This window comes from Macaca mulatta, chromosome 2, assembly GCF_049350105.2.
Source record: "Macaca mulatta isolate MMU2019108-1 chromosome 2, T2T-MMU8v2.0, whole genome shotgun sequence".
Lineage (NCBI taxonomy): Eukaryota > Metazoa > Chordata > Mammalia > Primates > Cercopithecidae > Macaca > Macaca mulatta.
Window position 1 is genome coordinate 41300960 of NC_133407.1, and position 15920 is coordinate 41316879.

Genomic DNA, 15920 nt, shown 5'->3' on the forward strand with positions numbered 1-15920 from the left:
TTGCTTTATGAACATGCCTTGGTAATGGAGAACTGCAGATGGGAAAATCTGGCAGCATTAAATGACTGTTGGTGTGACTTGGGCAGGCAGCATGAGGAAGCATTTGGAGCCTATTTATATCTGCCTCGGCATCAGGGTGCCTGAAAGTGTCATAGCCAATCTTGCACTGTTTTCAAGTTCCTGGTTACCAAATTAAGTTCTAAAATTGTTTAATTCATAAGGTAGATTTATTGTTGGGGAAACACCATCTCATATAACCCAGTATCCTCTGAGATGACACTATATCTCACAACAGGATGTAATAACTGATGTTCAATTATTTTGTAAAATCCCAAAGATAGAAAAAAAAAAAAAACAAAACTGTGTTCTACATACTGTTTAATAAGGCAGAAAAGTATATACTATTCTCTTTCTTTACTTTTTTTTTTTTTTTTTTTTTTTTTTTTATTAAGACAGAGTCTCACTCTGTCACCCAGGCTGGAGTGCAGTGGCATGATCTCGGCTCACTTCAACCTTCACCTCCCCGGTTCAAGCGATTCTCATGCCTAAGCCACCCAAGTAGCTGGGATTACAGGCGCACGCCACCACGCCTGGCTAATTTTTTGTATTTTTAGTAGGGACAGGGTTTCACCATGTAGGGCAGGCTGGTCTCGAACTCCTGACCTTAAGTGACCCACCTGCCTCGGCCTCCCAAAGTGCTGGAATTACAGGCGTGAGCCACTGCGCCCAGCCGTATTATTTCCATTGTCTACAAAAGACAGCTAAACGAAAAAGTATTGGTACTCAAAAGAGTAAGTTCCGATTCTGGAGGTCCGTTTTGTGCAGTAGACCCCTGGTCACGTGCTCCGGAAGAGCAGCACAGCCATCTCAATCCACATCCTCGGGAAAGCAAAGCGCCTCAGTGGGCCCCTCTGTTGCTTCAGCCTCACCGCCTGTGGGATGACAGATGTTCGGTAGGACTCCTGAAACAGCCCTGTCCCAGACCTTCTGTCCCACCCACCATCCACAAAGAAATGGGAAGTTAAAGGTCAGAGCAGGAGAGCCAGCAAAGAAGTCCTGATATGTGTTAGGGACCAGGAATTAAACAGAATGGATAACATTGAGCATTTAATTCATGTCATATGCCAGACCAAGAGCTTTACATCCTGTCTTTCATCTTCACAACAGCTCTATGATGAAGATTTTTATTATGAAGTTAGTTGTGGTTATGACGAGTCTATCATTATCTCCATTTAACAGATGAGGAAACTGAGGCCCAGAAAAGGTAAGTAACCTTTCAGAGGCTCTTCAGCTGGGGAATAGTGGAGCCAGAATTCAAACCCGGGATTGTCTGTCACCTTGACTCCTGCGTTTTTTTAGCAGGAATAGTGCTAAGTACAATGGAGGCATATGCAGCTCCCCAAAGCTGAGAAAGTGTGACACATCAGAATAAATGGGCAGAACAGCACCCCAGCCAGGCTGCTTCAGTGTCCAAAGGAGGCTGTGCACTTATTCCCAGGGTGTGGTCTGCAGGTAACCCCTTTTCTCATCACCTGAGGCCAAAACGTCAGTCTCATGATCTTCCAGCACTCCCAACAGCCCAGTGAGAACTTCCCAGCCACCTGCCCCAGACTTGGCTCTGAGTTACAGCTATTTGCTTCTAATCACCACCCCCTATTCCCAAAAGCTTGAAGGTGCCCCACAACCCTGGACACATAAGGAAATGCATCATGGACTCTCTGAGGGCAGGTCCCAGAGGAAAGCTGGCCTGGAGTGTGTCAGTGGGTCTCTGATCCACATAGAGCCACACTTCCCAAGATTTCTTGGCTCCCCAACCTCTGGCATGCTCAGCTTGTTCCTCAGCTGGCAGTGGGAATAATTCTGCTTCACAGGGCAGTGGCAAGTCCACCCATTTTGACTTGGCTGCATTTCAGATCTTTTTTTTTTTTTTTTTTTTTTTTTTTTTGAGACGGAGTCTCGCTCTGTCGCCCAGGCTAGAGTGCAGTGGCTGGATCTCAGCTCACTGCAAGCTCCGCCTCCCGGGTTCACGCCATTCTCCTGCCTCAGCCTCCCGAGTAGCTGGGACTACAGGCGCCCACCACCTCGCCCGGCTATTTTTTTGTATTTTTTTAGTAGAGACGGGGTTTCACCGTGTTTGCCAGGATGGTCTCGATCTCCTGACCTCGTGATCCACCCGTCTCGGCCTCCCAAAGTGCTGGGATTACAGGCTTGAGCCACCGCGCCCGGCCTGCATTTCAGATCTTGAGACCATGAGCATATCAAACATTTAGGCAAATATATTGATTAAAACCCAAACATTTAGACACACATGGGTTATTTCCATTTCAGATGGAATGTGGCCTTCTCCCAAGAATCCAACCCTCGCATCCTTTGGGTTTTCCCAAGGTAATCATCTCCCAGCCCCTTCCACTCATTTCATGCTCAAACCGGAGACATGTAATGCAGCAGTTTCACTGGTTGTAGGGTAGACTTAGTCACATGGGCTCTGGGCCCCTTGGGGCTCTCACCCAGATTTGGAGGTGGCGATGCCACCTGGCATACCTTTCCCAGAGGCTGTCTGAATGCTTCCCATGAAGGGAAGGTCCTAAACAATAGTCATGCACTGAAATGTGGGGCTGAGGGAGATGAGGTCACAGCAAGCTCCAGGTTGAAGCCCCTTCTGTATAGCTGCATTTCTCAGTGAGCCCTTAGGGGCTTAACATGGAGTGTGTGGAGTGTGTCTGGCCTCTGACTGGCTTTGAGGTAGGCTTCCAGAAAGTTAATGAAATTTTCCCAATGGTTTCCACAGGGAAATGTAAATAAAGTACTTTTTGCAACAAAAATATGACTCCAAAATAAGCAGCAAAAAATTTAATGAGGTATTAAAAAGCAACACTGTTACTCTATGAGGACACAAAATAGTTTAGTATTGATACTCAAGTTATATAATGACCTGTATTTTCAGAACAGGACTGTATTAGTTTGAAGACTTAGTTACCAAAAATTATCAATCCCCCACACACTCAAGCACATAGTCACAAATTCCTTGTATCTATGATTTAATAAAGATCAAATCTCCTTGATGACTTACCCTGAGGGGCTTCTGTATCTTTGTCTGAAAATTTCAAACTGGGGAAGAGCAATGCCAGTTCTCTGTCAGCATCTTCTCTGTCCTGGCTTCCGTGGACGGCATTAAAGGGCATTTCTGTGCCATACTGAGCTCGGAGACTGGGAACATTGGCAAAATGTAAAAGAAACAATTGTTTCATTTGAAAAGAAATGTTTTGCTTTCTGGCAACATGATCACCGGCTACCAATCAGCACCCTGCATTCCTGTGAAATTGATTTCTCTGCAGGAAATACCAAGAACAGCAGCAATAATAATAGTAGCTGGCATTTATTTGGTCATGGCAGTGTGCTGGGCACATAGTTGGGTACTTTACTTACACGATCCCATTGCATTTTCGCCACAGCTCTATGAGACATACTGCTGTTACCCCCATTTTAAAGATGCCTGATTAATAGTGTAAGCACAGGAGCTGCCATTTTGTCGATATTACTGCCAAAGGCTAGCACCATACCAAGTGCTTGATAAAGTTTTGCATAGTTATCCTTGCAATAACTTCGTAAGATAATAATATTGCTATGATTTCCTGTGTGTCAAGCACTACTCTCGGTGAGGTATATACATGTATGTATACACACTTGTGATAGATGCTTATATGCCCATTTTACAGTTGAGAGAACTCAGGCTAAGAAGAGACTTGCAGTGACCTAGGATCTGAATCCTGAGCTGGCTTTCACTAGCCCAGCCTGCCTCATATATAAATGTTCCTGGTCCCCTACAGCTACAAAGTACAACTGCAGTTCCTTGGCCTCTCTAATTTCTTTCCTGTTGTCTGCGCCTGTCAGCTTTAAAGGCCAAGGTACAGTGGATTTGGATTGCTGGCGCCAGGCTAAATATTCCCGTGTCCAAGGAGCAGGCCAAGGAAGCCCAGTGCAATGTGCAGAACAGGGTACTCAGACTCCTGAGGGCCTCAGGACACCCTGATGGGGAGTAGGTTTGGATGGCATTGAGACTACAGTGCAGATTCTCAGGCCCTGGCCCAGAGTCTCTGACAGGCTTGAATGGGACCCTAGAATCTGTATTTTCCTGGGAGTACCCTATGGAATCCTCTGGCTGCAAAGAGAAAACAGTGACTGAGGAATGAATCTAGAAGCAGCCTTCAGAAGAGGACAGAGCAGGGGAGGAGGCACCTCACAGGACGCACTCAGTACAGGCTGGGCCAGAGGGGGAAGATGTCAGGGTCTCCCCAGATATATGAGAGAGGCTCTTGGCCATCAGAGAGTCCTCTGTGTTACCCACGATTCTAGGCTGAACACTTTGAGTGGGACTCAGCCTCCTGGAATGCAGGTTTTAAGATGGATGAAAGGACCACAGCTGGTGACGTCACCTTTCAGGCTGCTCCCTCCTGGCCACATTGGGGTCACAGGGGCCCATGACTGTTCGCCAGCTAGTGACCACGTCTTCGAAGCCCTCAGTCCTGGTAAGGATCAGGAGGTGGCTTGGTCCACTGCACATGTGATGTACCAGCTTCTCAAATGCCTCCTAGGCACAGGGAGGGAAAACAGTGACCCAGGGCAGGAGCTGCTAGGGCCTGCAGAGGATCAGCAAGCCCATCTCACCCACAGGATGAGAGGGAGTTAGTGGGCAGCCTTGCTACCAGCCAGCATGCCCGTGGCCACTCAGCCACTGCACTCTGTCTCTGCCTGGCCACCTCTGCCTGCTGTGGAGGGTGTCAGGCATGGGTGGTAGTGATGACCAGCCACACTCAGAGCACTCAGAATGACAAGAGCTTTAAGTTGACTCATTTGGGAATAAACATGAGATGATTATATAAGTTAGGCAGAGACATTTAAAAGACCATATCTATGGAAATCATATGATGCTGGATAACCAAGGGGTGAAATATAGTTGGTACTTTTTTTTTTTCATGCAATGCCTCACAACCCTTCCTCCTCAAGTAACAGTACTCTGGTTTTCCTTCGGGGAACAGCCCTTATCCATTTCATTTGGTCCAAATTTGACTGACAACCATGATGCCAACCATGATGCCTATTCCCCAACACACACACACACACACACACACACACACACACACACACACACACCCCCAACATGAGAGGAAGGGCTATGGCCCAAGCTAAGCCAAGAAGACTCCCAAGCAGGTGGGTCATCAGCAGAAGCAAATGGAAGGTGGTTAGATCTGAGTTATCCAATGGCAGTGTCTAAAGTGATATGCTCGAGGCTTTGCTTCTGAGATCCTTCGCTTCCTTTTGTCTCCAAGCCCTTCTCATTAAACTCTCCCTTCAACTATGGGTTATCCTTCTAATAAATTCCTTAATTCATTTCTTAGAGTCAAAACCTTTTCTTTGCAACCAAAAAACTTTACCTGATACAGCCTATTGTCATTCTGAGAACAAATTCATGACCCACTTGCTGTTCCTATTTTGGCTCTTCATAATTTCTTCTGTCACAAACTAATATCAATCTACAAGCATAATGTTGGAGGAAGAGAAACGACAGTGTGTTGAACTTGTGGAAGTAGATGAGCTGACCTCTCCAGCTCTGTGTTGGTAGAAAAGTCGCATTTCTGCCTCTGTCATGGTTCTGTCTTCATTTGTTAGAATTTCAAACCCAGCTTCCTGAATCTGTAGAATATATATATAAATATTCTGAAAGGGTAAATCAAGCCCAAATTCACATTGATTAATTAATTTAGTTGCAAGGTAAAAAAATAAAGACAGGCAACATTAAAGGCTGTGGAGACACCGATCCCCACATTATCTGTCCCAATCAGATTTAACATTTTCATTTGCTTGAATGGAGTTTGAGCTACAATCTCTTAGAAGTCGTCTTTCTGCACTAAGATATCACTGCCCGGTGCCCCATCCCTGTTTATCCACAAGAGAGGACACAAGGACAGTGGTGCACGTAAGTGTTGTCTCTCTTACCTTCATGATAATCTCATCGGTCTTTCCGTGGGCCACTGCATCTGGTTTAATGATGGCCAAGGTACAGGTCCTGTCTGATGAAACTAAGCCAAAAATGGTGCTGTCAGATGCTGATGTTTGAGGCTCTCGGGAGTCCATCCACAAAAAAACAATGCTATACAAGGCTCCATTGCACCAAGTGCTAGGCACAGGCTTGGGCTCTCAGGGTTCCCTCCCCTGGCCTTAGTCTTGACCCTGCAAACCTGGACTCTGGTGGATGTACCAGTCTGACTCCAGACCTCAACCTCCATCTTGCTGCAAGGAACAGAGACTCAGAGACTGGCTCAATGAACCTGGGCAGGTGGCGGAGGAGGAACATGGGGGAAGGGATTGCTAAAAGACTGCTTGGGACCAGAAATCCAGAAACAACTGAATTGAGTTGGCCTGGGGAGTGGCAAGAAGAGGTATAGGAGAAAGTGAGAGGGGGCCTGGAGCATGGGCAACACAGACCTGGCTGCCCTCATCCCTTCCTGTCACCCTCTCATGATTCCCACCCAGCCTCTACCTGCTGTCTGCCACATGCTCTCCTTTCACTCTACTGGCTCCTGTGGCTCTGCTGCTTTTTCCCTTTCCTGCTATGTAGCTAAAAATGGCTCCTCCAGGCCCTGAGTCTGTGTGATGTTCCGTGACTTCTCAGCTCCAGCACATACTACCAGATTGCAGTTTCAGTAGTCTCTGTCTCCATTCAAGTTCTCCTGAGAGAAGCCAGATTGCCCCACTCATTAGTCTGAGCCAAGGTACCAGCCCTAGCTCACTGGCCAGTCTGCTGATTGACTGCCCTTGAATGAGCATCCACTAGTCCAATTAGCTATGACAATGAAGGAGGTGCCACAAGATCAGAGTCCACTGCTGAGGCCCACAGGAGCTATAAGGAGGTCTGTGTCTAGTCCATGAGCCCACCTCCATTGTCCTCCTGCTTATATAAACTTGTCTTTGGTGAGTTATCTACACTCGACAGAATCATCATTCTCTATCACCTATTTTGTTTCTCAGCTTTTACATTGGTTGTGTTGAAATGAAACAAGACAATATCTACATTTAAAGAGGGCTTTCTACTCTGAAAAATCTCAAAAACATGTATTGCAAAAAGTATAAATCATTTCAAGCAACAAATCTATTATTTCTGAGATTACTATTTCTAATATATCATGAATATTTAGATTTTAAGATACTTTTACAATAAATTCCATTATAAATTGATTAATGAGATCACCTAAAAGTAGAGGAAGAAGAGAAGAGACCAAAGCAGGGGCCTGGGGTGTTCCAGGTTAAAAGGACAGCACAAGAAAAGAAGCCAATGAAGGAGAAACTGAGGAGAGGCCAGAGACATAGAAGGAAAACAAGAAAAGTCGTCACATCTTAGAAACCGAAAGAGAAGGTTTTGAGAAGGAAGACACTGTGAACATCATCTCATTCTGCAGAAAAATCCCATAAGATATGCACTGGAAACTACCTGTTGGTGCCACCAATGAGCACCATTTCAGGGAGTAGTGAGCGCAGAGGCCAGATTGCAATAGGTCGGGGCACAAATGGAAAGTGAAGGTGGCCTAGAGTGTGGACAAAGGAAGCTTGGCTGTGAATAAGAGGAAGACTAAGGGCAAGGGCAGTATCTTAGGTGGTTTTCTAGGTGGGAGAGACTTGATTTGGGAGGAAATCATGGAGGAGGGAAGAAAGAGGAGATAATACAACAGGGGAGTAACAGATGTCTCCTGCAGAATCACAGTCACTGATTTTCTCTTCACCCTTGAAGTTTTCTTGCTGTCCTAAACTGTGCCTTCTCCCTTGTTAGAATCCAACTCAAACAATTCTTATTCTCCACACATGTAAAAACAGCCTTTCTATTTCAAGCAATAATTTAAAAAATCTTCCTCCTCTTATCAACACAGTTCCTGAGCCTAATTCTGGTTTTCCCTTGTGTCTCGGTTACCACCAAGAGACACCATCCCAGCAACAGCCTTCCTAACTCTTAGCTTTTCTTCATTCTGTCAGGCCAAGTTTTCTCATATGAAAGGTTCAGGAAGTACTGTGATACCCAGGAGTGTAAAGTCTGCAAGTTAATATTTGGGGAAGACAGGAAAGAGGTTGTAGGGCTCTGGGAAGGAAAGGTTTTCTAATGTTTAAGAAAGAGGTGAAAAAAGAGGCTTGAGCTTTTCTAAAAAGTTCAAATAAGGACTAAGGAAATACCAGCATCATTGCTTTCAATTATTGGTGTTGCTTCCCTCCATTTTATTACATGCAGCTTTTTTTGATGCCTGGTAAGTGCCATGAAAGTCACAACTGTTATATTTGAACATAAAGCGCTGTGTAATGGGCCCAAAATGCTGTTAAAGATCAGAAGAGAGATTTGACACAGTATGTTTGAAGTCCAGTGACTGGAGACAAAATATTTTATGGTTAAGCTTCCCAGAATCATTCCAATTTATCTAGCAACAGGCTTCTCAATAGAAACTATATAGGCCAGGAGGCAGTGGAATGACATTTCCAAAATACTGAAAGAAGAAAAAAAAAATGGTCATCCAAGAATACCATACCCAGCAAAGCTATCCCTCAAATATGAAGGCGGGCCAGGCATGGTGGCCCAGCACTTTGGGAGGCTGAGGTGGGCAGATCACCTGATGTCAGGGGTTCAAGACCAGCCTGACCAACAGGGCAAAACCCTGTCTCTACTAAAAATACAAAAAAAAAAAAAAAAAAAAAGCCAGGTGTGGCTAAAAGTGGCTCCTCCAGGCCCTGAGTCTGCGTGATGTTCCATGACTTCTCAGCTCCAGCACATACTACCAGATTGCAGTTTCAATAGTCTCTGTCTCCATTCAAGTTCTCCTGAGAGAAGCCAGATTGCCCCACTCATTAGTTTGAGCCAAGGTACCAGCCCTGTCTCTACTAAAAAAAAAAAAAAAAAAAAAAAAAAAAGCACGTCTGTAAACCCAGCTACTGGGGAGGCTGAGGCAGCAGGAGAATCACTTGAACCCAGGAGGCAGAGGTTGCAGTGAGCCAACATCATGCCACTGCACTCCAGCCTGGGTGACAGAGTGAAACTCCATCTCAAAAAAAAAAAAAAAAAGAAAAAAAGAAAAGAAAAAAGAAAAGAAAAAAAGAAGAAGAAGGAATGCCTAAGGAAATCTTTAATCTGAAAGAAAAAAATACTAATATGCAAAAAGAAGACATTTGAGGTATAAAACCCACTGTTGGCCAGGCACAGTGGCTCACGCCTATAATCCCAGCATTTTGGGAGGCCAAGGCAGGTGGATCACTCTAGGCTAGGAGTTCAAGACCAACCTGGCCAACATAGTGAAACCCCATCTCTACTAAAAATACAAAAATTACTAGCTGGGCATGGTGGCACATGCCTGTAATCCCAGCTACCCAGGAGGCTGAGGCATGAGAATCACCTGAGCCCAGGAGGCAGAGGTTGTAGTGAGCTGAAATCGCACCATTGCACTCCAGCCTGGGTGACAGAGTCAGAGTGAGCCAAGATCATGCCACTGCACTCCAGCTTGGGTGTCAGAGCTAGACTGTCTCAAAAAAAAAAAAAAAGCCAGGTGCCGTGACTCATGCCTGTAATCCCAGCACTTTGGGAAGCTGAGGCAGGTGGATCACCTGAGGTCAGGAGTTTGAGACCAGCCTGACCAACATGGAGAAACCCCGTCTCTACTAAAAATACAAAATTAGTCAGGCGTGGTGGTCCATGCCTGTAATCCCAGCTAACTGGGAGGCTGAGGCAGGAGAATCTCTTGAACCCGGGAGGCGGAGGTTGCAATGAGCCAAGACTGTGCTAGCTTGGGCGACAAGAGTGAAACTCCGTTTCAAAGAAAAAAAATTAAAAACCAAGACCCAACTATATGCTGCCTACAAGAAACCCACTTTACCTATAAAGACACATAGACAGAAAGTGAAGGCATGGAAAAAGATATTCATTGCAAGTGGAAATGAAAAGAGAGCAAGATAAACTATACTTAGATCAGAGAAGGTCATTATATAATGATAAAGGGGTCAATTCGTCAAGAGTAACAATTATAAATATCTACCCAACACCAGAACATCCAAGTATATAAAAAAAACATTAATAGATCTAAAGGGAAAGATAGACTGCAATACAGTAATACAATACTGCAATACATAGGGACTTCAACACCCTACTGTTAGTAATGGACAGATCATTCAGACAGAAGACAAACATCATAGTCAAACTGCACACTAGACCAAACAGACCAAACTGATATTTACAGAAGAGTTCACCCAAGTGCTACAGAAAAGACATTATTTTCATCAGCATGTGCAATATTCTCCAGAATAGAGCAAATTATAAGCCACAAAGCTAGTCACAACAAATTCAAAAAAGCAAAAATCGTATATATCTTTTCTGACCACAATAAAATAAAATTAGAAATCAATAACAAGAGGAACCTCAGAAACTACACAAACACATGAAAATTAAACAACATAATCATGAACAACAAATGCATCAGAGAAAAAATTATAAAGGACAATTTTTAATTTCTTGAAACAAATGAAAATGGAAATACACATCCAAAATCTATGGGATACAGTAAAAAGAGTAATACAGTAAAGGGGAAGGTTGTAGCAATAAATGCTTATATCAAAAAAACATAGGAAGATTTCAAATAACCTAATGATGCACCCAAATGCACTAAAAAAGCAGTAACAAACCAAACCCCCAATTAGTACTAGGAAACAAACAATAAAGATCAGAGCAGAAATAAATGAAATTGAGCCTAAAAAATACAGAAGGTCAATGGAGCAAAAAGTTGATTTTTTGATAAGATAAAATCAATGAACCTTTAGCTGGACTAAGAAAAAGAGATGACCCAAATAAATAAAATCAGAAAGAAAATGGAGACATAACAACTGGAAACTACAGAAATATAATGAATCATTAGACACTGTTATGAACAACTACACACCAACAAATCTGAAAACCTAGAAGAAATAGATAAATTCCTGGATACATGCAATCTACCAAGATGGAACCATGAAGAAATAGAAAACCTCAACAAACCAGTAACAACAAGATCACAACTGTAATAAAAAGTCTTCTGCCAAAGAAAATCTCAGGACCTGATGGCTTCAATTCTAAATTCTACCAAAAATTTAAAGAATAACTGATACCAATTCTACTCAAACTCTTCAAAAAAATTTGAAGAGGAGGGAAAACTTCCAAACTCATTCTGTGAGGCCAGAATTGCCCTGATAGCAAAACCAGACAAGGACACAACAAAATGAGAAAACTAGGCCAATATCCTTGATGGACATAAATGCAAAAGTCCTAAACAAAATACTAACAAACCAACTTCAACAACACATCAAAAAGATCATTCACTATGTGGGATTCATCCCAGGGATGTAAAAAGGGTTCATCATATGTAAAGCAATATATGTGGTTCATCAAATCATTAACAGAACCAAGAACAAAAACTGTATAATAATTCCAATAGATGCTGAAAAACCATTCAATAAAATTTGAATTCCCTTTATGATAAAAAACCTTCAAAACACTGGGAATAGAAGGAACATACCTCAAAACAATAAAATCCATGTATAACCCACAGCAAACATCATAGTGAATGGGGAAAATTTCAAAGCCTTCCCTCAAAGATCTCGAATAAGACAAGGATGGCTGCTTTTATCATGTTAATTCAAAGACCCCACCAAAAAACTGTTAGAACTGATAAATGAAATCAGTAAAGTTGCAGGATACAAAAGCAACATACAAAAACCAGTAGCATATGTATATACCAACAGCAGACAATCTGAAAAAGAAACCAAGAAAGCAATCCCATTTACAATAGCAACAAAGAATATAAAATATGTAGAATTCGATTTAACCAAAGATGTGAAAGCTCTCTACAAGGAAAACTATGATACACTGATAAAAGAAATTGAAGAGGACACACACACACAAATGGAAAGATATTCCATGCCATGCTGATGGATTGGAAGAATTAATACTGTTAAAATGTTAATGGTGCCCAAGGCAATTTACAGATTCAGTGCAATACCTATCGAAATACCAATGACATTCTTCACAGAAATAGAAAATATAATCCTAATATGTATATGGAACCACAGAAGACCCCAAATAACCAAAACCATACTAAGCAAAAATAACAAACCTGGAGGAATCACACGACCTGACTTCAAATTATACTACAAAGCTATAGTGATCAAAACAGCAAAATACTAGCATAAAAACAGACACATAGAATAGCGAACCCAGATGTAAATCCACACATTTATAGCCAGCTCATTTTCAACAAAGGTGCCAAGAACATACAATGCTGAAAGGACATTCTCTACAATAAATGGTGGTGGTTAAACTGAATAACCATATGCAGAAGAATGAAACTACACCCCTATTTCTCACCATATACAAACACAAAATCAAAATAGATTAAAGGCACAATTCTAAGACCTGATACTATGAAACTGTCAGAAGAACATTGGAGAAATGTTCCAGGATATTGGTCTGAGCAAAGGCTTTTTGTGTAAGACCTCAAAAGCATAGGCAACAAAAGCAAAAATAGATAAATGAGATCACATCAAGCAAAGAAGCTTCTGCAAAGCAAAGGAAACAATCAACAAAGTGAAGAGACAACCCACAAAGTGGGAGAAAATATTTGCAAACTATCCCTCCGACAAGGGATTAATAACCAGAATATATAAGGAGCTCAAACAACTCAAAAGCAAAAAGAAAGATAATCTGATTTTTAAATAGGCAAAAGATCTGAGTAGACATTTCTCCAAAAAAAGACATAAAAATGGCCAATGGGTATATGAAAAAGGTGCTCAATATCAGTAATCATCGGGGAAATGCAAATCATAAAATCACAATAAGATTTCATCTCACCCCAGTTAGAATGGGGACTATAAAAAAAAAAAAAAAAAAAAGGAGGCTGGGTGCAGTGGCTCACGTCAGTAATCCCAGCACTTTGGGAGGCCAAGGCAGGTGGATCACCTGATGTCAGGAGTTCGAAACCAGCCTGGCCAATGTGCTGAAACCCAGTCTCTACTAAAAATACAAAAATTAGCCAGGTGTAGTGGCGGGTGCCTGTAATCCTAGCTACTCAGGGAGGCTGAGGCACCAGAATCGCTTGAACCTGGGAGGCAGAGGTTGTAGTGAGCCAAGATCGTGCCACTGCACTCCAGCCTGGGCGACAGAGGGAGACTCCATCTCAAAAAAACCAGAACACTAAAAAGAGAATAATGAGACGAGGATGTAGAGAAGGGGGAATGTTCATATACTGCTGGTATGAATGTAAATTAGCACAGCCACTATGGAAAACAGTATGGAGGTTCCTGAAAAAACAAAAATAGAACTACCAGATGATCCAACAATCCCACTACTATGTATATATGCAAAAGAGAGGAAATCAATATATTGAAGAGGTATCTGCACTCCCATGTTAATTGCAGCAATATTCACAATAGCCAAAATATGCAATCGACTTAAGTGCCCATTAATGGATGAATAAAGAAAATGTGGTGTATATACACAAGGGAATATTATTCATTAATTAAAATGATTAAAATCCTGTCATTTGTGGCAACATGGATAGAACTGGAGATCATTATGTTAAGTGAAATAAGCCCCCAAGCAAAGAACAACAAATAGCACATGTTCTTACTCATATGTGGGAACTTAAAAAAATGGATCTCGTGAAGGTAGAGAGTAGATTGGTGATTACCAGAGGCCAGGAAGTGGAGAGAGAGGGATGAAGAGAGGTTGATTAATAGGTGCAATCTACAGATAGAAGAAATCAGACCTGGTATTCAAGAGATCAGTAGGGTGACTATAGTTAACATTAATCTATTGTACATGTCAAAATAGCTAGAAGAAAATAATTTGGATATCCATAGCATAAAGAAAAGATAGATATTTAAGGTGATGGATATCCCAATTACCCTGATTTAATTATATGTATGTATCAAATTATCTCATATACTCTGAAAATATGCACATCTATTATATATCAATTTTTATAAGAAAATTATGAACCATTAAAAAATCTTCTCAGAGTTCAGATTGCTCAATAAACTGAATATTCATCTATTTTAAACACACATCAAATCTGAGTCTGCTTTGCCTTTTTCCCTTGCTCATTGGTTCTGCACTCACCCATGTCCTCATCTTCACCATTGTTCTTTCCATGGGAAACACATTCGTCTTCATCAGAAAGAGCCTCATCTTTAATCTAGTATAAATTGGTCATTAAAAGAAAGTAGTTAGCTAATTAACATTACCACTAACACCTTCAAAAACCTGTAGAGACTAAAAAAAGCAAAGCTCCAAAACACAGAGAAAAAAAATGTCAAAGTTATCAGTCTTGGAAACTTTACAAGACCCTTTTTGGTGGCTGGGTGCTGGTGTGGGGCTGACAGAATTAGAATACAAGAAAAGCCAAGCTTATCTTAAGTTTTAGAGTCTACCTCTTTTCATACGCATTAAGTAGAGATAGTTGATAAGAAGACAAAGAATTGAAATGTAAGTAAATATTAAGAGATTGACTATGCAGTACAGAGAAGCAGTAAAGAGAGATAATATTCCCTTGGAGAAGGCACATGAAAATATTAGCATTTGCAGTTTTCTTTCGGGAGGGAAAATGGCCAGGTTTCTGGGAAAAATATGATTTGATTCTAATCCATTCCATAAAAATGGAGCTTTGCTATTTGGAATTTAATAAGAAAACTTGAACAATGAACATGGAATGGTGTGGAGTCACATTTGCCAGATGCTCAAAGCACCAGGAAATACCTCTTGATTTTCAAAGGCAGCCAGTTATTTGAAGAACTGGCAGTCGATGTTATCATGGAAATAATTTATCAAAATCACAAGCTATGCTGATTCTATTTCTCATGTTAATGACAGACCTTAATTTCTAAGTTAAAGAAATGAGCCCTCTGAGTTCACAAGTAAAACCTTCAGGAATATGAGCCAGTGGGTCACTAGGAGAGATTTCACCTCAAGGCTGAGAGGAGCCCAGGATAGCTGACTTCTCCTACGCATCACTCCATTCTGTAACTTGATTTTCATTTCTGAATTCATTGTTAAGAGTTGAAGTGGGAGATGAAAGGGAAATTGATAAAATAAAGTGCTCTGGATGAAAGAGATGGCTTTTATAAGAAGGTTTCAAAATGCACACATATCACCAGGGCACAGTGCTTGAGGAACAGACCCAGGTGAAACTTTTATGAAGCTGTCCACCAACGGCTCCAGGACAGTCGGGTAAGGGGGATGGGGACTGCTGATCTCGCCTACTAGCGCACTTGTGAGTTAGCTGCTTGTAGAAGTGACCCCCAGTTACCACTTTCCGTTCTCTGCCTTCAGCCAGCACTTTCTTTTCGGCCTCCAGCTGGTCTAGGATGGTTTTCTGCAGCAGTGGGGCATTTGCTCCTCTAACCACAGCCACCAGTTCTCCTCCCTAGAATATGTTACAAACAGCATGAAATACTCTTGGCAAATATTAATCTCTTTCAAGAGATGGCGAGAGTGTCTAGGAGTGTGTGTGCCCAAGATCAAGGTCCCTCAACCCCAGGCTCATAGCAGCGTGCTCACTTCTGCTGCCCTCCCTTGGCAGGACGCTCTCAGGTCTGCTTCTAGGATTTTTGTTTGTTTGTTTGAGATGGAGTCTTGCTCTGTCGCCCAGGCTGGGGTGCAGTGGCGCGATCTTGACTCACTGCAAGCTCCGCCTCCCAGGTTCACGCCATTCTCCTGCCTCAGCTTCCCAAATAGCTGGGACTACAGGTGCCCGCCACCATGCCCAGCTAATTTGTTTGTATTTTTAGTAGAGACGGGGTTTCACCGTATTAGCCAGGATGGTCTTGATCTCCTGACCTCATGATGCGTCCATCTCGGCCTCCCAAAGTGCTGG

At 42.3% G+C, this 15920-nt stretch overlaps 1 protein-coding gene across 2 annotated transcripts in view; it reads right to left on the minus strand.

Annotated features, from left to right (window-relative positions):
• Positions 1-213: 213 nt before the first annotated feature.
• The window catches only part of NME9 (NME/NM23 family member 9), a 29861-nt gene continuing 14154 nt past the window's right edge, over positions 214-15920 (minus strand). Inside the window, exons 6-12 of one of the 2 annotated variants that reach the window (XM_077991530.1) lie at positions 15354-15470; positions 14168-14243; positions 5995-6077; positions 5599-5691; positions 4434-4588; positions 3071-3207; positions 214-932 (exon numbers count right to left, since the gene is read on the minus strand). In XM_077991530.1, the coding sequence (XP_077847656.1) occupies positions 868-932; positions 3071-3207; positions 4434-4588; positions 5599-5691; positions 5995-6077; positions 14168-14243; positions 15354-15470 (726 nt within the window). In that variant the 3' untranslated portion in view covers positions 214-867. Of the gene's footprint in view, positions 933-3070; positions 3208-4433; positions 4589-5598; positions 5692-5994; positions 6078-14167; positions 14244-15353; positions 15471-15920 lie in introns of those variants that run through there. The other variant, XR_003727124.1, reaches the window with a different exon arrangement.